Below are 24,952 nucleotides of genomic sequence, written 5' to 3' on the forward strand. Positions count from 1 at the left end.
CCATTTATATTTGTTTCAAATACAGCAAAGTTATTTGTTAAGTGAGTTAAAAGATTTTTTAAAGTTTTTATTTTAATTCCAGTTTGTTAACATACAGTGTTATATTAGTATCAGGTGTACAATATAGTGATTCAGCACTTCCATACATCACCCAGTGCTCATCACAGCAAGTACACTTCTCAATCCCCATCACCTAACCAATAGGACAGTTTAGATAAGTCTTTGCTTTGGGCAGTAAAATTTGGGGGGGTATTATTATACCTTCAATGATTTTGCTACATCAGATGTTATATCCTTTAATGATTTGAAAGGACTGTGAAAAAAATTAAAGTCTCTCCCTAGGAAATTTCTTTTCCTCTTTTTTCCTGCACACCATGCTCATCCTTAATCTCTAGGTAGAGGCAGAGATACACAAAGTGGGGGACTACAGGTTGAGCATAAGAATAGCATTATACATGAAGTACAATTCTTTTTTCCCCCTTCCTCATATACTCTCCCCTACCCTCCACCTAATACATTCTGCCTACTAGTTTCTGAGATACTTGTAGAAAAAAAAATGATAAAAGTGTTTGTTGTGGAAAAAGTAGTTTCTTAGTAAAGAAATTTCATTTTCTAAGGTTGATTGCCTGATGCTGAAACAAGGTTAGAGGTAGGAGTCACATCATTTTACCTCACTGAATTCTTTTAGTGAGGTATCCAGGCATACAGAGCTCTGAACACAGTCAAGGAGTGCTGAAGGAATGCACCTCTGCCTCTTGCTTAGGTTTCCAAAGGAGCCAGTCCCACATAATCTGCATGTTCTCTTTCTCACTTCTTGACTTACTCCATATTTCTGCTGCTGCCTTCCCTGTTTTTAAGCTAGGGTGGAAGAGGGCACAACAGGGGAGATGTGTAATGGTTCACCTGTGATGCAGACTTGAAAGGTGTGGAGCCACTCAGGCTCCTACCTCGGGTAAAGCCTTACATCTTATTTTAGCACATTGACTTATTCTGAGTTTACCCGTGTGCCCTTTAAATAACTGGCCTTGGACTCAGATGGTTTGTTGTACCTGGTTGTTCAACTGCTGTGTTTACTAGCAATTAAAAAAATGGCTTGAAAATAGGTATGTCCTATTCATATCTGATGGGATAGGTGTTTCCAACAGAAGCTGGTAGGTCCCAGCCCCAGCTTTTTGGGCAGATATCTAGATTTTATTTGACTGGCAATGATTGGCAGTAGAAGGGTAGAGCAAGAGACATTTGAACTACCAATGGCTTTTTCTCACTCTGCCTATTTCTGACTGTACATAATATCTTTTAGTGAGGAAGCGAGCTTTGAGGACAGTCCTGCATAAGTGCAGTGAAATGAAAAAATCCTTGAGAAAGTTTTGTCTTTAAGAGCTCAGAGATTTGGGGGACTGCAGAAAGCCCTTTTCTGTTCCCTGAGTTGATAGGCTGTTTTAGATTCCCCCCCCCTTTTTTTTTTCTTTATACAGTGCTGTTCTCTGCATTGGGCCACTGTACTTCAGAAGCAGCTACCAGAGCCTGTATAATGCTAGTCAGTTTCTCCAATCTATTCCTGGGTTAACATCTTTAACACTGAAAACTCTTCGACACATTTTAAAACCACATATCCAGAGGAAAATTGGCGCCTGTGTGTCCAGTGGTCAAGTCTGGATGGGGCACACGTCTCATCTCAGGGCTTTCAATGCTCAGTATGTATGTCATTCACCTGAGAGCTCTAAGAAATATAGATTCCTGACTCCATCCTCAGACGGGGCTGGTGAAGGAAGTTTTTCTAAAGCTTCCTAGGCAATTCTCTGTGCCATTTGGATTGGTAACTAGTGGCTGATCGTCTTTTTTTTTAAGGTAGAATTGATGTTTTATTCACTGCTGTTATCAACACAGACTTTGGCACAAAGCAGACACTGAGTGCTTATTTTTTCAATGACCACCATCTTACGGATAAGGCAGCTGAGGCTCAGAGAAGTTGGGATCACACAGATGGTGAGGCTGGTCATCTTTTCAGTACCACATCTTACCACTTTACTAGGAAGTGTTCGGGTTGCTTTCTAGCCTCAGGTCGCATATTGAGGCTGCGGAGGTTAGCTCCAAAGGTCAAAGTTTGCTCTGTGCCTGTCAAGCCCAACTTTGCTTGAACTGGCAATCTCTGCTAAGGGAATCCGCATTCGCAGAGTTAACCAGAAGTCCCGCCCGCCATGGGTGGGGCCACGGGTTGGAGTCCGCGTCAGGAGCAGCTGGGTCGCCGGGCGCCTCGCGCTTTTGCGCCTGCGCACGGCGCCGAGGGGACGGGGTCGGGCTCAGAAATGGCGGCCTCCATGTTCTACAGCCGGTTATTGGCTACCACCGCCCTTAGGAGCCGCGGGTCCCGGCCTGCGCTGCGGGCCGCCGCCCAGGTATTGCGGCCCCGCCCGCTATCTCTTCGAGGGTCGGCAGGAGGAAGGGCGAGGTGGGAGACGTGGCTCCTGTGGGTGAGGTGTGAGGGGATGTGAGGCCCGGCTCGGGGTCACTTCGCAATAGGTGACATTGGGTGACATGGGGTTGCCCAGCCGGGCCCGCGGGCGGCTTGCCCTGGAGGACTGCCCGCCTGTGGCTGTGGCTGCGTGCGGGCCCGTATTTGCGCCGCTCTGCTCTCGTCCTCAGCCCGCGAGGAGTCGGGCCATTCGGCTGCCGCTGCCCTCTCACTTTCTGAGGGCCGGAGGGGAGGCGGGTGAGGGGAGCTTCTAAGTGGAGGTGTGGGGGCCTGGGCAATTTCTGCTGCTTTTACCTCACCCAGCGCAGTGGGCAGAGGCTTCCGCGGCCCTTCTTTGGGGAGGGGGGAAATGCCCTTCAGATGTACTTTTATGTCCCTGGGGAGCTGTCATAGGTGGGAATGCCTTCACAGGATCAGCTTGCTGACTGGTCTGTTCTGGGAAGAGGCAGGGAAGTTTCCCACCTGTTCTGTTTGTTAAGGGTGGTAGTAAGATGATGTTTACCAGCTTACCAGTTGGGGAAGTAAGACAGTTATCTTTTGGGTCACTTCGTTTATATAGCATATATTATAGCATAATAATCACAAGTGTTTGTTTGTTTTGGAGTGTTTACCGTGGGCCAGGTACTGAGCTGGGCATTTTACTTGTAGTTTCTTGTTAGGCTTTTCAGCAGCAGTATAAGGGCGTCATCAATATCCTCATCATTGATGAGGAAATTGTGGCCTGGAGAGCTAGTATTTCGGGCTCCGTCACAAAGCAGGTAGGGGCAAAACTAAGGCGTAATTCCAGAACCGTCCGGCTCCAAAGCCTTTGTGCTCGAATCTGCTCTTCAATTTTTTTCCGGAAGACTTGGCCTGTTCTTTCCAGTGTTGACACCAAGAAACTTGTTGGAAGGGCATGATTGCTTCATAAGTCAATTCCAGAGTTTTAGATTACGTTCTGAAATTAACTCCTTGGACATGACAAAAATGAATTGAGTTTAATACTCTAAATCTGGAGGCAATGAATTACATGAGCATGCTTCTCAATAGGAGAAGTGATAATTTTTTGGCCTTGAACTTCCTTCTTATGAGTCTTAAAGAATGCTGTCTTGTTTTTAGAAAATGAAGACTTGGTGAACAAATATGTTTTCATCTGTCCTTTTGGAAATTCTTTTAAAAGCTCTTGTCTCTCCATATGGAGGTGCCTAGTTTATTGTCTTAGAACATCTCTTCTTTTCCACCCACACATTAAAAAATACAGCTTTAGAATTTGGAAGGCCCTTAATCTAACCCCTTGCTTTTGTAGATGAGGACGCAGAGGTGCAGGATCCTAGGAAACTTGTTCAAGGTCACACATTGAGTTTAGCAAATATTCTTAAACATTATGTTTAGTTCTCTAATCCTGGTCTAGTTTCTCTGTATCTTTTGTTCAGTGAATGTCTGATAAAATAGTTCATTATAAGCAGATGAACTAATTTTTTTTAAAAGATTTTATTTATTTATTTGAGAGTGAGAATGAGAGAGCATGAGAGGAGAGAGGACAGTGGGAGAAACGCTCTGGTGATCGGAGAAGCCTCATGTGGGAGGGACTCCATCCCAGACTCCAGGATCATGACCTGAGCAGAAGGCAGTTGCTTAATCAACTGAGCCATCCAGGATCCCCAGATGAACTAATTTTAAATATTTTCTCGTCGTGAATCACATTTTTCAGTAACTACATTTCCCCTTTTGAATTGGTGAATGATTAAATGGATGGATGATTAAATGGCTGGTAGTATAGGAATTTGGCCAGGTATTGGTGGCCTTTTGGCAGTAGGAATCTTCTAAGTGATAATGTGGAGATAGACAAAGACTTAAATGTGGGAATCCTTGTGATTCTGTAGGAATATTTACTACCAGCATAATTAAAAAAACATTTTAAGTCATAACTTCTAGGGGTGCAAGGAAAGGATTAGCCATACTTCAGATATTACAAAACCTTTAAAGGGGTATAAAAGTTAGCAGCATCACCTTATGAGTACTACTGATTCTTTGTGAATATAGGTATTTGAAAGAAACTGCAAAAATATACTTAGAGCTTTGTGTCATTGGTTTACCCTGAACTTTTTTTGGGAAAATTTCAAACTGATAGAATGTTCCAGCAATCGTACAGTGAGCACAGATATTGCTTTCATCTTTATTTAACATTTTGCTGCATTTGCTTTATCTTTAAAAAACTACATTCATGTGCATATATATATATGTTTATATATGCATGTATGTATAAAATAACATTCATTTATTTTTGCTCAGTCATTTGAGACTAGTTGGCAGATATCATGGTGCTTTATCCCTAGATATTATTTTAGCACATGGCTTTTATTTATTTTTAAGATCTTTATTTGTCAGAGAGAGGGAGGGAGAGAGATCACAAGGGAAGCTGCAGGCAGAGGGAGGAGCCTGATGCAAGGCTCAGGCTCCATCCCAGGACCCTGGAATCCTGACTCAGCCTGAGGCAGATGCTTAACTGACTGAGCTACCTAGGCATCCCATAGTACACGCCTTTTAAAGGTGAAGACATTCTCCTAAATAACCTCAACATAGTTATTATATTTAGGAAATTTGTAGTTATCATACTTTGGAAATTTAGTTTTAGATTTCCCCAGTTGTTCCCAAAGTGGTGTTTTATTTTATTTTTATTTATTTATTGATTTTTTAAAAGATTTATTTATTTGAGAGAGAGAGTGTAACTGTGAGTGCGGGGTGGGGGGTGCAGGCAGAGAGGGAGAGGGGAAGCCGACTTACAGTTGAGCCTAGAACCTGCTGGGGCCTCCATCTTACCACCATGAGCTCAGGACCTGAGCTGAAGCTAAGAGCCAGGCGCTTAACTGACTGAGCCACTTAGTAGCCCCAAGTTGTTTTATTTTCAATCTGGGATCAGGCCTCTGTAGTATTTTTTCTAGTCTGTCCAGCTAATTAGGTGCCATGTAATGACTCTGAATGCTCATGTGTGTGTTGTAGGTGTTCATTTACATGCTCATTTACATTAAATGAATTCTGTGGCTGGACCAAGTCAGTTTTATTCTTTTAACATCCCTTGCACAGTGTCTGGTATATAGGCATTCAAAAAAATGTTTGAATGTCTAACTGTTTTTACCAAGCTCTGCTCGGTACACCTCTTCCCCCCCTTATTTTTATTGTTATTTTGAGTTATAATTTATATAAAGTATACAACTTTGGGTAGCTAGATTAATTTTACATATGTGTACATTTGTGTAGCCACCATTCAGATCAAGATATGTAATACTTTCAGCCCTCAGAAGCACTCATGTCCTCTCCCCTTATCAGTATTCCCCAACAGAAGGTGACCACTAATTCTGACTGACTTTATCACTAATTTTGACTGGTTTTGAACTATATTAAAAAATATAAATATGTATTCTTGTATCTGGTTTCTTTTCCTCAAAATTATGTCTTTGAGATGAATCCATTGTTTTGTGAGCAACAGGTATTTTTGAAAAATTGCTCTGTAGGATTCTAGTATGTGAATATGCTGTATTTTTTTCTGTTGATGGGTGATTGAGTCATTTTTATTTTTTAATGAATAAGCCCGCTACAGATATTCTTATGAATATGCCTTTTGGTAGACAAAGCACTCATTTCTGTTGGGTATATACCCAGGAATGGGATTTCAGAAAGTAGAAGTATAATGAACGGTTTGGGATGTTGCTGGTTTTTAATATTGAAGTGACAGTAAATCATGGAGTTGAGTTTCTCTGCTGAAATGTTATTCAGGATTTTAGCTTACCAGGCGAAACAGAAACAAATTGTTACTTGGTGTGACTGACTTTTTAGACTAGGGTTCTCAAACTGTAGGGTGCTTAAGAATCAGGTGAATGACTTGTTGTGAATGCAGATTACCTGAGGCCCATTCCAGAGATTTTGTAGATTCAAGTGGGGCCCCAGAATCTGTGTTTTTAGACAACATCCCCAGTAATTTTGATGCAGATGGCTCATGAGCTTCCTTCAAGAAAGACTGTTTAATAAAGCAATAGTTGATAGTCCAGAACTGCACATTTCTAATCCTCTTAACTGTCTATAACATGGAATATCAGTAAATGGTTTCCAATATTTTATATTAAAAAGAAAGAGACTCTATATATGATCCCTTTAAATTCAATTCTTATGCTGCATGTGTTTCATATGAGCTGTGTTTCAGTATTCTGCATTCCTCGTTTAGAGAATGAAAATGTATGGATAATACTTAAATGTGTAATTTCAATTCATTCTTCCAGGGCTTTCATAGCACTTAATTTGTTCTACATATTGTCATATAAAGTTGATAGGATTGAGGAATTTCGATATTTACAGGCTATGAAATGAAGAGTTTCATTGAGGAAATCAACTGGAAAGTGGTGTCTGGATCAACACCTGTGGGAGTGAAGGAAGGAGGCTTGAGAAGTGGGAGAAGTAGAACTGTGGTGCAGTTGCAGTAGGAACTTTTGCCTCTTCTGGGAGATCTGGAACTAAGATGGTCCTTCAGAATTATCCCAAATTGGGGTGAGGTGCTAGGACTTTATAACCTTACCTTAAACCCCAGCGACCAGTCATTGGATGCAAGCTGACAGTGGGAAGGTGTGACTTTGGGCAAGGAAGCGCCAGTGAGAGGACTCGGTAGAGAGCTGTCAGTATCCAGCACTCCCAGCAGCTGGGCTATGAAAGGGGAATCGGAGTAGCACACCACAGTGATCACTACAGATGAAACCAGGGTTTAGTCTTATGTGTTTGAAAGAGGAATCACTCAACTATCACTCAACTAACTACCGTATATCTAGTGCCAAGCAATTTGTTAGGTGCTGGAAGAATGATGGAGAGAAGAAAATGGGAAGGATTTTTGGTTTGTTGGAAAAGATGAGGTTGGTTTTAGATTTGCTGAATTTGGCATTGAGGTAGAAATGCTCTGTAGGTCATTAGGGATATGGTAATGGAGCTCAAATAAAAAGTAAGACTAGACGTGATGAGAAAATAGTTAAAACTACAAGGGTAACATTTGATATTTAGCTGGTAGGTTAGCTCTTAGGTTATAATTTAGGTATTCTGAATATTATTCTTTGATGGTTTAACATAACAGTTTTATTATAGTTATAAAGAACCAAGTACTGTATATAAAAAAGTATTTTGAGAAAGTGTTTTTAATAAGTTCCAAATTACTGTCATATATAATATGTCCCCAATTTCTTTAGGTTCTGGGAAGTTCTGGATTTTTTAACAACCATGGACTCCAAATACAGCAGCAGCAACAAAGGAATCTCTCACTACATGAATACATGAGTATGGAATTGTTGCAAGAAGCTGGTGTCTCCATTCCCAAAGGACATGTGGCAAAATCACCAGATGAAGCTTATGCAGTTGCCAAAAAATTAGGTACTAACTTAAGAAAAACTTAGGCCACTTTGATATGGGCACTTCTGATAAGATGTAAACTTTACTTAAGTTTATAACAGTTTATAGGTTTTGTTTTATTTTTTAAAAAATAAATTTTATTTACTTAAAAGGGAAGGTGGAACTTTATGACTGTTGACATTCTGCAATTATGAGATTATTTTGAGCTCCCATAGAGCTAGTAACTTAAGAACCAATTGTATTGGCATTAGGAAGCCTTTAAAGTCCTGTCTTTAGTTGGAGTATAATTATGGGAAGAAAGTTCTGTTTAATATTCTAAAGCTTAAAAGACTGGTGTCTGTGATGATTCTTCAAGAAAATAGTGAAGAAAATCTTAGCTGTTTATATGGTTGTAAAGAGGCCTAATAAAACTCCCCCAGCTTTCTCTTGATAGGAAAAGTATGGAACCAGGGTGGTAGGAGGGAGGGGCGAAGCTGAGTGCTAGACTGTAAGCTCCATGAGAGCAGGGTTTCTTTGTCTTATTTTGTCCAGTGATATATCCTAAACTCTTAGAAGAAGAGTACCTGACACTTACATAATCAAGATCTATTGATATTTGTTAAATGAATTAAGTACTTGCCCATGTTTATTAGTTAAGACTTTTATTGCTAACAGAAAACTAAATAGCTTTTGTTAATTTGAATTTTGTTAATTTATATTAATCTTATAATTAAAAAATACTGACTTTAGAAGGTATCCTTCACTTTACATTTGTAATGATTTTTGTAAGGATTTTTTTTTTTTTTTTTTTTTTTTAATTTGACAGACAGAGATCACAAGCAGGCAGAGAGGCAGGCAGAGAGAGGGGGGGAAGCAAGCTTCCCACTGAGCAGGGAGCCTGATGCGGGGCTCGATCCCAGGACCCTGGGATCATGACCTGAGCTGAAAGTAGAGCCTTTAACCCACTGAGCCACCCAGGTGCCCCAGAAATGCTACTTTAAGGTTTTTTTTTTTTTTTTTTTATTTACTTGAGAGAGAGAGAGTGAGAGAGAGCATGAGCAAGGAGAAGGTCAGAGGGAGAAGCAGACTCCCCATGGAGCTGGGAGCCCGATGCGGGACTCGATCCCGGGACTCCAGGATCATGACCTGAGCTGAAAGCAGTCGTCCAACCAACTGAGCCACCCAGGCGCCCCCAGAAATGCTACTTTAAAAAAAAAAAAAATAAATAAATACTTAGTCTCTTCTTTTTTTTAAAAGACTTTATTTATTTATTTGACAGACAGAGATCACAAGTAGGCAGAGAGACATGCAGAGAGAGAGAGGGAAGCAGGCTCCCTGCTGAGCAGAGAGCCTGATGCAGGGCTCGATCCCAGGACCCTGAGATCATGACCTGAGCCGAAGGTAGAGGCTTAACATACCGAGCCACCCAGGCGCTCCGAAATGCTACTTTTAAAAGATATATTTAGCAGCTACTATGAAGATGTTGAGGACAGTTTTGTCGTTTGTTTGGGAGTCATTAATGTCAGAAAATGTTGCTTATAGGATCTAATAAGGTATGGTATAAGGTGCCTTAGAAATACACCTGGCTCTGTCCATCTAGCTAGCAATTCCTAATTTTGATTTTGGCTACTTTGCTTCTTGAATTTTTGAACAACTCACAAAGTATTAATTCCCATTTATTAGAACTCTTACATCACCAGTTGAAACAGTGAGATATAAATGCATTACAGGTGGGGCAAACTTGCTTGCCCTCAGTTCCATGAGTTAGCATGGGGTCTGGGGGCACTGAGCCTACAACTGGTGACTCCTCCTGAAATAGCCCTGGCCTCTTTCCCCAGTATTCCCTACAAATTCTATAATTTTCTGTGTATATCGTGATGTGAAAAAAGTTGGATACACTGGCCTGGAGGCTAGTTTTGCCTGTTGTGAAAAATTGAAGTTAGGGATGGAAGAATGGTTGGGAAGAAATCTATAGTTTCTTTTCTTTTCCTGTGTGTGTGTGTGTGTGTTAATAGACTGGTTTTCTCATATCCATTTTTTAAAAGATTTATTTATCTTGAGAGAGAGAGAGAGAGATTGAGAGCATGCACAGAGGTAGGGGTAGAGGGAGAGAGAGAATCTCAAGCCGACTCCCTGCTGAACATGGAGCCTGACACAGAGCTTGATCCCAGGACCCTGAGGTAATTACCTGAGCCAAAATCAAGAGTCAGAGGTCTAAACAGCTGAGCCACCGAGGCTCCCCTTTTCATAATCAATTTTCTTTTTTTTTTTTTTTACTTATTTATTTATTATTTGGAAAGATTTATTTGTCAGAGAGAGTGCTCTTGTGTGTGCACAGGTGGGGGAACAGCAGGCAGAGGGAGAAGGCGGCTTCTTGCTGAGCAAGGGACCCAATGCGGGACTCTATCCCAGGACCCTGGAATCAACTTGAGTTGAAGGCAGACAGTTAATGAACTGAGCTACCCAGTCGTCCCCTCATAACCATTTTTTTAAAAAAAGATTTTATTTATTTATTTATTTGAGAGAGAGAGAGAGAGAGAGCACAAGCAGGGGGGAGCATCAGGCAGAGGGAGAAGCCAATTCCCCGCTGAGCAAGGAGCCTGATGTGGGACTTGATCCCAGGACCCTGAGATCCTGACCTAAGCTGAAGGCAGTCTTAACCAACTGAGCCACTTAGGTTCCCCCATATCCATTTTTTTTTTTTTTTTAAAGATTTTATTTATTTATTTGACAGACAGAGATCACAAGCAGGCAGAGAGGCAGGCAGAGAGAGAGGAGGAAGCAGGCTTCCTGCTGAGCAGAGAGCCTGATGCGGGGCTCGATCCCAGGACCCCGAGATCATGACCTGAGCCGAAGGCAGCAGCTTAACCACTGAGCCACCCAGGCGCCCCCCCCCCCCCCATATCCATTTTTAATGATAAGTCTGTAGTAGACATCTCATTGATTTCATGATTCTGTATTGCCAAGAATAATATCTTTTAGGCTTGGGAAGTTTCTCCCATTTTTGTTCTAATTTTCAGAGGAACTATTAAAAGCTGTGCTTCATAGAATTTTAAAAGGGGAAACCGTAATACATAGTTCAGCTACAAATACATCTTAGTTTCTCTGTTACCCTAAATAGAATTGCAACTGAATTGACTTTCCATGTTTGAAATCGACACAATGTAATCATTTTGTTGCTTGAAAATTGTTCAACCTAGTGAAATTTATGTTGCCTGACTAGTCTGTCTTTTTTGCATATTTTGTTGATCCTTAGAGTAGACTTTAATTGCCAAATTCTAAATTTCATGAATAATAGTACTTATATCTGCTACATATTATTTAATTGCTTAAAACATAAACTTACTCTTATATCTTATGAGGTTAGAAGTTTGAAATGGGTCTTAAGTCCCATCTTTTTCTTTTTTTTCTTTAATTTTGACTGCCTTCATCCATTTTTCCTATTCCCTACCCACTCCCTCTGGCAGCTACCAATCTGTTCTCTGTATCTATGGGCTTAGTTGTTTTGTTTTGTTTTCCAATTCATATATAAGATTCCATTCATATGGAATATGTCTTTCTCTGGCTTTCTTAGCCATCAGATCCACATCCATGTTGTTGCAAATGGCAAAGTGTTACTCTTTTTTTGTGACTGAGTACACACACAGACAGACACACACACCCCATGTGCATATACCATAATTTCTTTACCCATTCATCCATCAAGGGATATTGTTTCCATATCTTGGTTATTGTAAATAATGCTGTAGTGAACATGGGGTACATGTATTTTTTCAAGTTAGTGTTTTCTTCAGATAAATATCCAGAAGTGAAACTGCTGTGTCATATAATAGTTCTATTTTTAATTTTTTTGAGGAATCTCTTTACTGTTTTCCACAAGGCTGCACCAATTTATATTCCCATCAACAGTGCATGAATGTTCCCTTTGCTTCAGATCCTCATCAACACTTGTTATTCCTTGTCTTTTTTCTATACTAGCCATTGTAGCAAGTATGAGATACATCTTTTTCTGGTTTTGATTTGGATTTCCCTGATAAATAGTGATTTTGAGCATCTTTTTTATATGTCTGCTGGCCATTTGTATGTCTTTGGAAAAATGTCTTGCCTGTTGTTTAATCACTTTTTTTTCCCTATAGTTGAGTTGTTTGAGTTCTCTCAACAACTCTCTCAAAACAATGTTTTGGATATATGGATATTGACACTATCCATATTGTTAGAGTTATGATTATGGTATGATTTGCAAATATTTTCTCTCAGTAGGTTGCTCTTTTATTCTGTTGATGATTTCCTTTGGTATGCAGATGTGTTTTAATTGGACATATCCCACTTATTTTTGCTTTTGTTGCTTTTACTTTTGGTGTCAGATTGGAAACATTATCACCAAGACATAATGTCAAAGAGCTGGCCACGTCTGTTTTCTTCTTCGAATTTTATGGGGTAGTTTTAGGTCTTGCGTTCAAGTCTTGAATGCACTTCAAGTTAATCTTTCTGTATGGTGTAAGATGGTGGTTGACTTTCATGCTTTTGCATATGGCTGTCTAGTTTTCCCAACATCATTTCTTTTAGTTATTTATTTAAAAACTTAAAGTTTTATTTATTTTTAGACAGAAAGCGAGCAAGTGTGGGGTGAGGGAGAGAGGAAGGGAGAATTCCAAGTAGACTCCCTGCTGAGTGTGGAGCCCAACATAGGGCTTGATCCCAGGACCCTGAGATTATGACCTGAACCAAAATCAAGGGTTGGATGCTTAACCGACTGAGCCATCCAGGCGCCCCTTCCCAACACCGTTTATTGAAGAGACTATCTTTTTTACATTTTATATTCCTGGCTCCTTTTTGATAAATTAATTGACCATGTATATATGGTTTATTTCTGGGCTCTCTGTTTTGTTTTGTTATGTGAGTAGTATACTGTTTTGATTATTGTAGCTTTGTAATATAGTTTGAAATCCAGGAGTGTGGTATCTCCAGCTTTTTTCTGTTTTTGCAAGATTGCATTGGCTACTTGGGGTTGTTTTTTTGGTTCCATACTAATTTTAGGATTGTACAATTTTGTGAAAAATGCCATTGGAATTGTGATAGGGATTGATTGAATCTGTAGATTGCTATGGGTAGTATGGACATATTTTAACTGTATTATTTCAATTTTTCAGTATAGAATATCTTTCCATTTATTTTTGTCTTCTTCAATTTCTTTAATCTTTAAAGAAATTCAATTTCTTTAATTAATTTCTTCAGTTTCTTCAATTTCTTTAATGCTTACAGTTCAGTACACAGGTCTTTTACCTCCTTGGTTAAATTTATCCATAGATATTTTATTCTTTTGCTGCAGTTGTAGATGAGACTTTTTGAAAAAATTTCTCTGATAGTTCCTGATTAATGTATAGAAATGCAGTTGACTTTTGTGTATTGACTTTGTGTCCTGCAGTATTAGTGAATTCATTTATTCTAATGGTTTTTGATGGAATCTTTAAGGTTTTCTATATATGGCTCAGTGGGTTGGGCCGCTGCCTTCGGCTCGGGTCGTGATCTCAGGGTCCTGGGATCGAGGCCCGCATCGGGCTCTCTGCTCGGCGGGGAGCCTGCTTCCTCCTCTCTCTCTGCCTGCCTCTCTGCCTGCTTGTGATCTCTCTCTGTCAAATAAATAAATAAAAATCTTTTTTTTAAAAAAAAAAAAAGGTTTTCTATATATAATATCATGTCATATGCAAATAGTGAACAGTTTTACTTCTTCCTTTCCAGTTAGGATGCCTTTTATTTCTTTTTTTGCCTAATTGCTATAGCTAGGACTCCCAGTTCTGTGTTTAAGTGGCAGAACTGTTGCTCTTGTTGCTGATCTTAGAGGCAAAGCTGTCAACTTTTCACTGTTGAGTTGGATATTCAGCTGTGGGCTTGCCATAGATGCCTTTATTATGTTGAGGTATGTTCCATCTATACTGCCTTGTTGAGGTTTTTACATAAATGGATGTTGAATTTTGCCAAATGCTTTTTTTTGCATCTGTTGAGATGATCATATATTTTTTACCCTTCATTTTATTAGTAAAGTGTATCACAGTGACTGATTTGTAGATGTTAAATCAGTCTTCATCCCTGGATTAAATCCCAGTTGATGAAGGTATATATGATTCTTTTAATGTATTGTTGTATTCAGTTTGCTCATATTTTGTCGACTATTTTTATGTCTATGTTCATCAGGGATATTGGTCTGTAGTTTTCTTTGCTTGTGGCATCCTTGTCTGGTTTTGATATCAGGGTAATTCTGGCTTTGTAAAACGAATTCCTACCTCTTTTATTTTTTGGAAGAGTTTGAGAAGGATTGATACTCTTTTTTTAATGTTGGTAGTATTCACCAGTGAGCCATCTGGATCTGGACCGTCATTTGTTGGGAGGATTTTTACTACTGATTCAATCTCCTTACTGGTTATCTGTTAAGATTTTATGTTTCTTCATAACCCAGTCTTGGTAGGTTGTATGTTTCAAGGAATTTATTTCTTCTTGGTTGTCCAATTTGTTGTCATGTAATTGATCATAATAGTCTCTTATCCTTTGTATTGTATTTCTGACTGTTCAGTTGTAATATCTTTTTGTGTCTGATTTTATGAATCCACTCTTTTTTTTTTTGTTGGTAAGTCTAACTGAAGGTTTGTCATATTGTTCATCTTTTTGAAGAAGAAGCTCTTACTTTCATTGATCTTTTCCATTGTCTGTTTAATCTCCATTTTATTTATGTTCTAACCTTGGTTATTTCCTTTTTTCTACTAACTTTGGGCTTCATCTGTTCTTCTTTCTTAGTTTCTTGAGGTGCAGAGTTAATTTGTTTGAGATTTTTCTTATTTCTTGAGATAGGCTTTTATTACTGTGAATTCTTAGACTGCTTTTGCTGATTCCATAAATTCTGGTATATTTCCATTTTGTTTGTCTCAATGTATTTTTTAATTTCTTTTTTGATTTTTCCTTGACCCATTGACAGCATGCAGTTTAGTCTCCATATATTTGTGAATTTTCCAGGTTTCTTCCTTTAATTGATTTCTGGTTTCATACCATTGTGGTTGGAAAAAATGCTTGATGTGATTTCAGTCCTCTTAAATTTATTAAGACTTGTTCTGTGGTTTACCATGTGATCTCTCCTAGAGTATGTTCCATATGCACTTGACAAGAATATGTATTGTTGCTTTTGAATGGAACATTGTATATATATATTAAGACCATGGTTGAATATGTTGTTTAAGGCCTGTGTTTGCTTATTGATTTTCTGTCTGGGTGATCTATTGTTTGATGTATGTGGGTATTGAAATCCCCTACTATTAATTGTATTGCTTGTCTGTTTCCCCCTTTATGTCTGTTAACATTTGCTTTATATATTTAGGAGCTCTTATGTTGGGTGCATAAATATTTACCAATGATATGTCCCATTGTTGGATTGACCCCTTTATCATTATGTAACACCCTTGATACGTCCCATTGTTGGAATGACCCTTTTATCATTATGGAATACCCTTCTTTGTCTCTTGATACAGTCTTTGTTATAAAGTTGATTTTGTCTGATATAAGTATAGCTACCCGAGCTTTCTTTTGGTTTCCATTTGCATGCAATATCTTTATTCATCTGTTTGTGTCCTTAGATCTAAAGTGAGTCTCTTACAGTCAGTATAGATTAGTCTGTTTTTTTATTTACTCAGCCGTTCTGTGTTTTAGTCTTAATTATAGGATTCTAGTATAATTAAGGTGGAATTTTTGTCTGACTGAATAAACATGTGCAAAGGTTGCCAATTAATGAATAACAGCCTGGAGGGAGATTCCAAAGGCATAAAATAGGACTTTGCCTTCTTTTTTTTCTCCTCAGTGCTTTATTAATGACTATATATAATGAAGAATGTTTAAGACATTTATGACTAACTAAAGCTAGGAGAGTATTGACTATATTTTAAAGACAACCTTGGAATCCATTAAAGGTCTTGTCTGACTAGAGCAAAGGGCCAAATCTAGTAAGACTGTAAGCTCTCTAAGGGCAGGTAGGTCTCTCTTGCTCATTGGTAGATCTGTGGCTCCAGCAAGTAACTGGTATATAGATGTAATTGTTTAATGAATTAATGGAATTAAATAAAATCTTTGTTTCAATCAGTTGTCCTCAGATTTCTCTTGTAATCCCTCTTGTCTTGATGAAACTGTATTCATTAAATTTTTTTGGTGTTTCTTTTGTTGTGAGGGGCTTTTTTAGAAGGAACTTTTGAGGAATCTTCTCTGCCCTTAAGGAATTTATATTCCTAAAGAAAGGAAATTGACACTTTGTGGAGGAAGAGACTTCTTGTTTTGTAAAATGTATTTTGAAAAAGTAGAGCTTTATTACTCTAATGGGTCAATGTTTTAAGTTCTCAGTTTAATGTTAGGAATGTTTGAATTTAGCCTAGCAAATCACCAGTTTAACTATTGCCCATTTATGTTATATTTACACTGTTGGGATTACATTTATTCTCTTTGGATATAAAAGAATATTTCTAAAGTACTGGAAAAGCCAGGTAACCAGAAACAGGTAAAATGACTAGTGGTTCCTCCTTTTAGTTTGGGCATGAACTCTGTAATTTGCCATTGTCCCAGAGGCTACCTGTTTTCTTTCTAATAAGAAAATTATTGTTCATTTTAAGGACATTTTTAAAGTTTTGTCTGTTCTTCATCTAATATTAGTTGTTTTTACCTGGGAATGGTGGGGACTGTGGCAGATAGAAAAGGGTCTGTCTTGTGTAAACCAGGCATTTCTAATCAGCTTTACTTGTCGGTCCCAGTATTTCCAGTTCTAAGTTTTTAAAAGAGCAGTGGAAAATCAAGGTATGCAAGAATTCTTTCCATTTTTATGTGTTCTTTTATTCAACATTCAGAAAATATATGCTAGGAACGCTCCCAGGAGCTTGAGAACATCAGTGAACACAACGAAGATTCTGCCCTTTTGGAGCCTGTATTCTAGTGGGGGAGCAAAACAATAAATGGTAAACATGAGAAAATTATATATTGTGTTTGAAGGTGATGAATTCTATGGAAAATAAATAAACAGGGTAAAGAGGATTGGTCCCTGATGGGCAGGTTGTACTATTAAATAAAATGATCAGGGTAAGCCTAATGGATAATGAGATGGAAGAAGAAAAATTTGAGAGGAATGTGGACCTTTCTCAAGTGGTTACAGGTGTCTTCTGGTATCTGAAAGTAGAGCATTCTTGTGAAACCTTTTGTAGGCCAAAATGGCATAAAGTGAAAGAAGTTAGCATTAATTATGAGGAAAAAATTTCAGACATTCTCAGACCCAGTAAATGATCCTTCCTAGGCTAACGCACAGATGCTCACAGGCACAGTTCAAAGCTTTGGTGGCTGGATGCTGAGTATAGTTCTGGGTAAAGAGCTTGGCCACTTTTGTGCTACCTCTCTAAAGGCTCTCTGCAAATTCAACACTGATATTTTTACAGAAGTAAAGATCACTTTTGGATTTCTTTTCCTTAGTGAAAACAGGTAACTGATGTAGGTCTTCTGTAAAAGTGAAGTGGTGTAATGCCAACTTTTGAAAAGCAGAGGATTCCTATACCTGATGAAGAGAAGAGTATTCCAGGCGGAGGGAGCATTAGAGCCAAATCCCGAAGGTGGAAGTATGCCTGGGAACAGTGGAGACTAGTGTAGCTGGAGTGGAGTGAACGATGAGGAGGTTATAGGAGATACAAATAGTAAGGGTACTGGAGGATTATATAGGTCCTTGTAGGTCATTGTAAGGAGTGTGACTTTCACTTTGAGTAAAATGGGCATTCACTGTAAGGTTTTAAATAGAGGAGCGATGTGCTCTCTCAGAATACTGTCAGGGACGGGGGTAATCTAGGTGAGATAGAATGGTGATTGGGACCAGGGTTCAAACTAGGTGATGAGGAGTGGTTAAGATTCTGTGTAAATTTTAAAGATGGGTATGGGGTGTGAAAAAGATGGCTTTTTAAAAAACATCCTTGACTGACTTAAGGGCCTTCTTCTAATTTCTAAATGTAGACTCATTTACATCATAAATTTTCTAAACATTCTTTTTAAATAATTGTTTAGGTGTAAACTTTAGGTCAGTTCTTATTGGTTTTATCAGAAACTGTGTTTGTTACCTCTTTGATTTTGTTGGTTTATCTGATTAGGTGAGAGTCCCCACATTCTGTATGGTGTGTGCATGGATTGGTAGTTACATACGAGGGACTGCTTTGGGATTGTGACCAATAAGGATAAGGTTATTATTTTGCCATAATGTAATATAAGTGTTGCACTGCTAGTATAGGCAAAATGCTATAAGAGGCAAAATGAGGAGATTCTGAAATTCTCTGTGTCTGGGGAGACCGAGAATGCCCCTCAAAGAGGAGTAGCCTTGGACCATGAATGATGAAGGGTACCCAGGTTAACCAGCTGGTTTGCTGCTTTTCTTCAGCACATTAGAAAGAGGAAGATAGAAGAGAGATCAGTCTACCTGTTAAAGAAGAAAAATTCAGGGTATTTATTTTAAAAATTTCATTAAAAATTTTTTTAAAGTATTATAAAAATTAAAAATTTAAGACTTATAAATGTAACATCCCTGAATCTTCTGATAAATATAGTTTAACTTCTGATAATACTCCTCATAACAGTATAGCTCAAGAATGTGTATTAACAAGTCTTTCTGTTACTAGAACAATATAAGTTGGTATCAGTACTGGCAGTTTTCCCTTAAGTTATAATGTATATTCTGCTCAGAGTAGCATTTTTAACTCAAATTTTCACAGGATAGCAATTTTACATGTGGACAGAAAGGGAGGGAAATGTTGGGAAGTCATTTGAGTCTTGATTTTTATACTTTTAATATCTTCCAAAGCATTAGATACTCAGTGTTAAGGAAAAGTAAAATTATTTTCAGTCTACTTTAAGAAATGGTATCATATGAATGGCTAATTTTTTAACTTGTGGATCTTTAGATGGTGAATGTTTTAATGTTCTAATCTAGAAAAATTATATATGTGGACTACATTTTTTGACATTGTGGGTAAATGAGTTTTTACTGCATTTAAAAACATCACTTAATATATATGCTTAATAACAGTAACATCTTGCATGCAATTCCATGCTGCTTATCTAATGGAAGTGTTTTTCTTCTAGGTTCAAAAGACGTTGTGATAAAGGCACAGGTTTTAGCTGGTGGTAGAGGAAAAGGAACATTTGAGAGTGGCCTCAAAGGAGGAGTGAAGATAGTTTTCTCGTAAGTCCTGCTTTTTAAAGAAAAATCATCACTATTAAAGAAAAAATATATTTTAAAAATTATCCCTTATTATTGAATTGGTGAAAATACTGAAATTTAAATATTAAATGAGCGGGGTTCCTGGGTATTCTATCAGTTGAGTGTCCTACTCTTGATTTTGACTCAGGTCATGATCTCAGGGTCCTGGGATTGACCCATGTGGGGCTCTGCACTAAGCACAGAGTCTGTTTGAGTTTCTCTTCCCTGCTTCTCCCCCCGTTGTTGTATTTTCTCTCTCTCTCAAATAAATAAATCTTTAAAAAAAATTAAAATAAATATTAAGTGAGATAAAATTTTGGTTGTCATATGTTTTTGTTCTTCTCAGTTGGAGAAGAAGAAAAATTTGAGTTCTTTTTCTTTTTTCAGTCCAGAAGAAGCAAAAGCTGTTTCCTCACAAATGATTGGGAAAAAGTTGTTTACCAAGCAAACAGGAGAAAAAGGCAGAATATGCAATCAAGTATTGGTTTGTGAGAGAAGATATCCCCGGAGAGAATACTACTTTGCAATAACAATGGAAAGGTCATTTCAAGTGAGTAATGTAGACGTGATACCTTCAGGATGATTTTATTACATTCAGTTTCAAAGGTTGATTATTTCTGTTTGTATGGGAAGGATTTTAAAGGTATGATCCATAATCTTATTTGTATATGTCTTGAGCACAATATTTTTGTGTCATTTAAAAAAAAAAAACCCTGCATGGTTAATGATATAAAATTTAATATGTAATATTGTGGTTTAAAAAGCTGTAGGCAAAACCTTGCTGAAATAGAATCCATAGGACTTCTAAATTGTTAATTTACTAAAAGCAGCTTAAATCCTTTGGATTTATCTCTAGGTTCCATAGACTGAGAAAATAATTTCTTTTTCTTTTTTAAAAGAATTTATTTATTTATTTGAGGGAGAGAGAGAAAGCATGACAGGGGATGTCAGAGGGAGAAGCAGACTCCCCATGGAGCTGGGAGCCCAATGCGGGACTTGATCCCTGGACTCCCGGATGCGGGACTTGATCCCTGGACTCCCGGGATCATGACCTGAACCGAAGGCAGTCGCTTAACCAACTGAATCACCCAGGTGCCTGAGAAAATAATTTCTAGCAGAGTAAAATCTTTTAACAAAGATAGTTTCTGAACCCACTAAAAGAATGTGTTTCCATGGCTTCATCTTCTTCCTTTTCAACCTCTTGGTGGTTTTTTTTTTTTTTTTTTAAATGGTTTGGGGTTTATTTCACTAGGCATTTTGGTGTTTGGCAAGTTGAAGGATGACTGACATTCAATAGCAAACAATATGATTCTATGGAGCATAACCATACCTTTGCTTTTCTCTCTGTATGGAAACTAAAATGCTAGTATTTAAGGTGTCAGGTGAGGAGGAAGTCCTTTCATAGACCTCTTGGGATTGAGAGAACATTGATAAACATTTTATACTATAACTATCTGGCTTTTTGAATGCATTGGCTAGATTTAATGGGCTGAATCTTTGTAGTAGCTACTTTGTCTTTTGAAGCAACTTGAGTATGTATTTGGAAGCCCTAGAAAGGATTTGATGTACATTACACAATTACACAATTAGTAATAAAACAAAAATTTTAAGAGTAATGAAAATAGGTTTCTTACATAAGACAGCTTTTTAAAAATAGCTATTTTCTTGGGGCGCCTGGGTGGCTCAATGGGTTAAGCTGCTGCCTTCGGCTCGGGTCATGATTGCAGACTCCTGGGATCGAGCCTTGCATCAGGCTCTTTGCTCAGCCGGGAGCCTGCTTCCTTCTCTCTCTACCTGCCTGCCTCTCTGCCTGCTTGTGATCTCTCTCTGTCAAATAAATAAATAAAATCTTAAAAAAAAAATAGCTATTTTCTATACTGTAATTTTTTTTCCCTACAGTTAATTAAATCTAGTAATGTTTGAGTAATATTGTAAAGTGTCTTTTGTAACTTAATTTTTGCAAGAAAGTATTTCTTAAGATATAACACTAGATGGTAGTAAAAACCCACTCAGAATATATAGGATAAAAGACATAGTTTTATTTGTAAGTGATGACTTTACCAATATAGGTTTCTCTATGTGGTAGAATTTAGTTTTGTTAGTTTCTTTAGAAGTCTTATGACAATAACCTTATATAATACACACATTTACAAAAACCATATTTTTACAAATTCACTTATTTTCACTGTATTTTCTTTTCCATTGAGGTTGTCTATCAACATGTTTCATTTTGTTAGTTATTTTATTTTTACTTTTTGTTTTACAGTTATGAGTCCTATAATATTAAACATTCAGAGTACCTCATTTTGATTGGAGTAAATATGGCAAACTGAATATGTGTTATTAAAGATACAACTATAACACACTGAAAATACTTTATTAAAAATATAATGACCACTGAGAGAAGAGTCATAATCAAATGTATTATGGAAGAGGATCAAATTTGAGTTCATTTTAAGGACTTGAATTTTTAGAGAACTCTCTGAGTCTTGTGTGGGAAAAATGTTTTTATTTCACACTGCATAGTTGTAATAACTGAGACTTAAAATTTTATAGTACCAATGGGGTGCCTGGGTGGTTCAGTCAATTAAGTGTCTAACTTTGACGCAGGTCATGGGATTGAACCCTGTGTTGGGCTCTGTGCTCAGCCAGGAGTCTGCTTTTCCCCCTCTTTCTCTGTCTTTTCCTCTCCCAACTTGTGCTCTCTTTCTCTATTTCCCTAGCTCCCTCTTTCCCTCCCTCTCATATAAATAAATAAAATCTTTAAAAAAAATTAGAAAAATAAAAATTTGATAGTACCAATAAAACCATTGGGCCAAGTGTTCTTTGATGTTAATTGCATTAAACCAATGTAGTGTTGGTTGATGTTGCCTTTGGGGATATGGCAAGCATTTTGGGAACTCTAAGAAAAAAAAAGATCAGTCTATTTAAAAAGAAACAAACATATTTGATTGAATTAAAGTTCTGTTTATAGAAGTCAGCTGATGATTAAAAATTGTTTTTGTTCCTTATTTCTTTTTAGGAGTATATCATAGGATCTATTGGTCTTCTTAGTATGTGTTACATCAGGAAGCTTGGGTAGATATTTACCATAGGGAAGGTATGTCAAAAAAATCAGTTTAAGTACCTACTCTGTATTGGCACTTTTTCAAAATTATATTTCTTAACGTTTTCCCAGTACCTACTGGGTACTTTTGGGCTGAACAAATCTAATTTAGCAAATTACATTTGCTATTTTAATATTTTTTGTCTAGTAAAACATTGTAATCTGCTATAAATAAGTGGTGCATTTAACCATATAGAGTTTTTTTACTTTGCCTGGAATAGATAACAAATGCTTCAAGAATTGCAAATTTTATTTTCCATACTTTTATTTATTATTATTATTATTTTTAAGATTTATTTGAGAGAGTGAGGGGGTCGGGGGCAGAAGGAGAGGGAGAGAAAGTCTTTTTCTTTTTCTTTTTCTTTTTCTTTTTCTTTTTTTTTTAATTAAGATTTTATTTATTTATTTGACAGGCAGAGATCACAAGTAGGCAGAGAGGCAGTCAGAGAGGAGGAAGCAGGCTTGCTGCTGAGCAGAGAGCCTAATGCAGGGCTTGATCCCAGGACCCTGGGATCATGATCTGAGCTGCAGGCAGAGGCTTTAACCCATTGAGCCACCCAGGTGCCCAAGGGAGAGAAAGTCTTAAGCAGTCTCTGTGCTGAGTGTGGAGCCCATCGTGGGGCTTGATCTCCTGACCCTGAGATCACGACCTGAGCTGAAACCAAGAGCTGGATGCTTAACAAACTGTGCCACCCAGACACCCCACTTTTATTATTCTCAAAAGACATTTTTATTAAGTGACTTGTCATATTTCAAATTCAGATCTATTTTAAGGCAAAAATTTTTGTAGGACCAAAGAAAAGAAGAATTTAGGTTAAGAAAGAGAAAATAGCATTATTAATTTATTTGAATTTACAACTATTTGCTAGAACTTAAGTAGTTCTGAAAGTTTATTACTAAAATTTAAACTTAAAACCAGTTGTTTAAACGGAAACAGCATGCATTCAGCAGTCATGACCAAATGCAAAACTATAGTCATTGTTTTAATTGATATATATTTACCTATGTAAGCTTTCTTCTGATCAGCTGCCTATAATTTTGGGGTTTCTTTCTAACCGGTTAGGGAATTAATACACAGAGAATCTGTTCACTTTCTTTTCTATACTATTATTTCATATTTTGTTTTTTTGTCTTTTTTCCCAACTTACAGCTAACTCTTGGAGACTTAATCATTACTTCAGTGAGAATTTAATATCTTTTCCCCTTTAATAGTGCCGCCTTCTTTGTGGCTCTTAATTGTTCTTATCAATAGATATTTTTAAAAAGGTAAAACTAAAATAAAATGTCCAGGGGTGCCTGGGTGGCTCAGATGGTTAAACGTCTGCCTTTGGCTCAGGTCATGATCCCAGGGTTCTGGGATTGAGCCCTGTATTGGGCTCCCTGCTTAGCAGGAGTCTGCTTCTCCCTCTCCCTCTGCTGTTCTCTCTCTCTCAAATAAATAAAATAAAATCTTAAATAAAATAAAATAAAAATGTTAAAATATTTTAAAAGTTTGTTGTTTTCTACCTCATTTGTTGTATAAAACTATATTTTGAGGTTATCTGTACATTAATTTACCTATATTCTACTTCAATAGCATGATATTAGTCATACATGGTCTTCTTAAATCTGTATTCCCCCCCCTTTTAGTTCTTTGTAAAAGCTTATAATTATGAACTGCCTTTCGAGAAAGGAAGTGAAACTATATCCATTGAACGAACAGCTCTCCTTCTGCTGCTTTTTTTTAGCGCCTGGCAATCCCATTTTACTTTCTGTTTTTAAGAGTTTGTTTGATTGTTTTAGATGTAGTTAAACCTCATGTACGTGGAATCATGCAGTATTTGTCTTTTTTGTGACTGGTTCATTATACTTAGTGTAATAGTCTTCAAAGTTCATGCTTAGCATGGGTCAGGATTTCCTTTTTTTTAAAAGGCTGAATATATTCCATTGTATGTATATATGATTTTTCTTATTTTTCATCTCTTGATGAACATTCAGGTTTCTTCCTCTTGGCTATTTTGAATAATGTTGCAGTTAATGTGGGGTGTGCAGATACTTGTTTGAGTTATTGTTTTCAGTTCTTTTGGATATACCTAGAAGTGGGATTGCTGGATTATATGATAATACAGTATTTAATTTTTTGAGCAACCTTATACTGTTTTCCACGGTAGCTCCATTATTTTACATTTCTACCAACAGTGTTCAAGAGTTCCAATTCCTCTACATCCACCAATGCCTTTTTTTTAAAAAACAGAAGTTATCCTTTATGGGTGTGAGGTGATACCTCACTGTGGTTTTGATTTGCATTTCTCTAATGATTAATGATAATGAGCACCCATTCTTATACTTGTTGGCTCTTGTTACTGACTGAAGTTTATCTCCCACCCCAATTCCCATGTTGAAGCTTTATCCCCTAATGTGATATGTTTGGAGGTGATTCCTTTGGTAATTAGGTTTAGGTAAGGTGATGTTGATACAGTGAAGTGGGGTGCTGCTATAACAAATACATAAAAACACTAAAGTGGCTTTGGAACTCAGTAAAGGGTAAAACCTGGAAGAGTTTTGAGGTACGTGGTAGAAAAAGCTGGGATTATCATGAAGGGACCGTTAAAGATGATTCCGGTGAGAGCGCAAAGAAAAGAGCTATAGAGAAAACCTCCATTTTATTAGAAAATATATAAATATTCATAAATAGAATGTTAGTATAAATATCCATATGGATAGTAAAGGCCATTTTTTTGAGGTCTCAGCCTGAAATAAAGAATGATAGAAAAAAGGTGATCCTTGTTACAAAGTGGCAAAGAAC

The 24,952-nt window shown here is 37.4% G+C and overlaps 1 protein-coding gene across 3 annotated transcripts in view; it reads left to right on the forward strand.

Annotated features, from left to right (window-relative positions):
- Window positions 1–24,952, forward strand: part of SUCLA2 (succinate-CoA ligase ADP-forming subunit beta) — a 54,268-nt gene that overhangs the window by 7,175 nt on the left and 22,141 nt on the right. For 2 of the 3 annotated variants that reach the window (XM_044249730.1, XM_044249732.1), the window contains exons 2-4: window positions 7,675–7,855; window positions 18,944–19,043; window positions 19,449–19,611. In XM_044249730.1, coding sequence (XP_044105665.1) covers window positions 7,675–7,855; window positions 18,944–19,043; window positions 19,449–19,611 — 444 coding nt within the window. Of the gene's footprint in view, window positions 1–2,260; window positions 2,397–7,674; window positions 7,856–18,943; window positions 19,044–19,448; window positions 19,612–24,952 lie in introns of those variants that run through there. The other variant, XM_044249733.1, reaches the window with a different exon arrangement.

The sequence above is a fragment of the Neovison vison genome, chromosome 5 (genome assembly GCF_020171115.1).
Source record: "Neovison vison isolate M4711 chromosome 5, ASM_NN_V1, whole genome shotgun sequence".
NCBI classification, from domain to species: Eukaryota; Metazoa; Chordata; class Mammalia; order Carnivora; family Mustelidae; genus Neogale; species Neogale vison.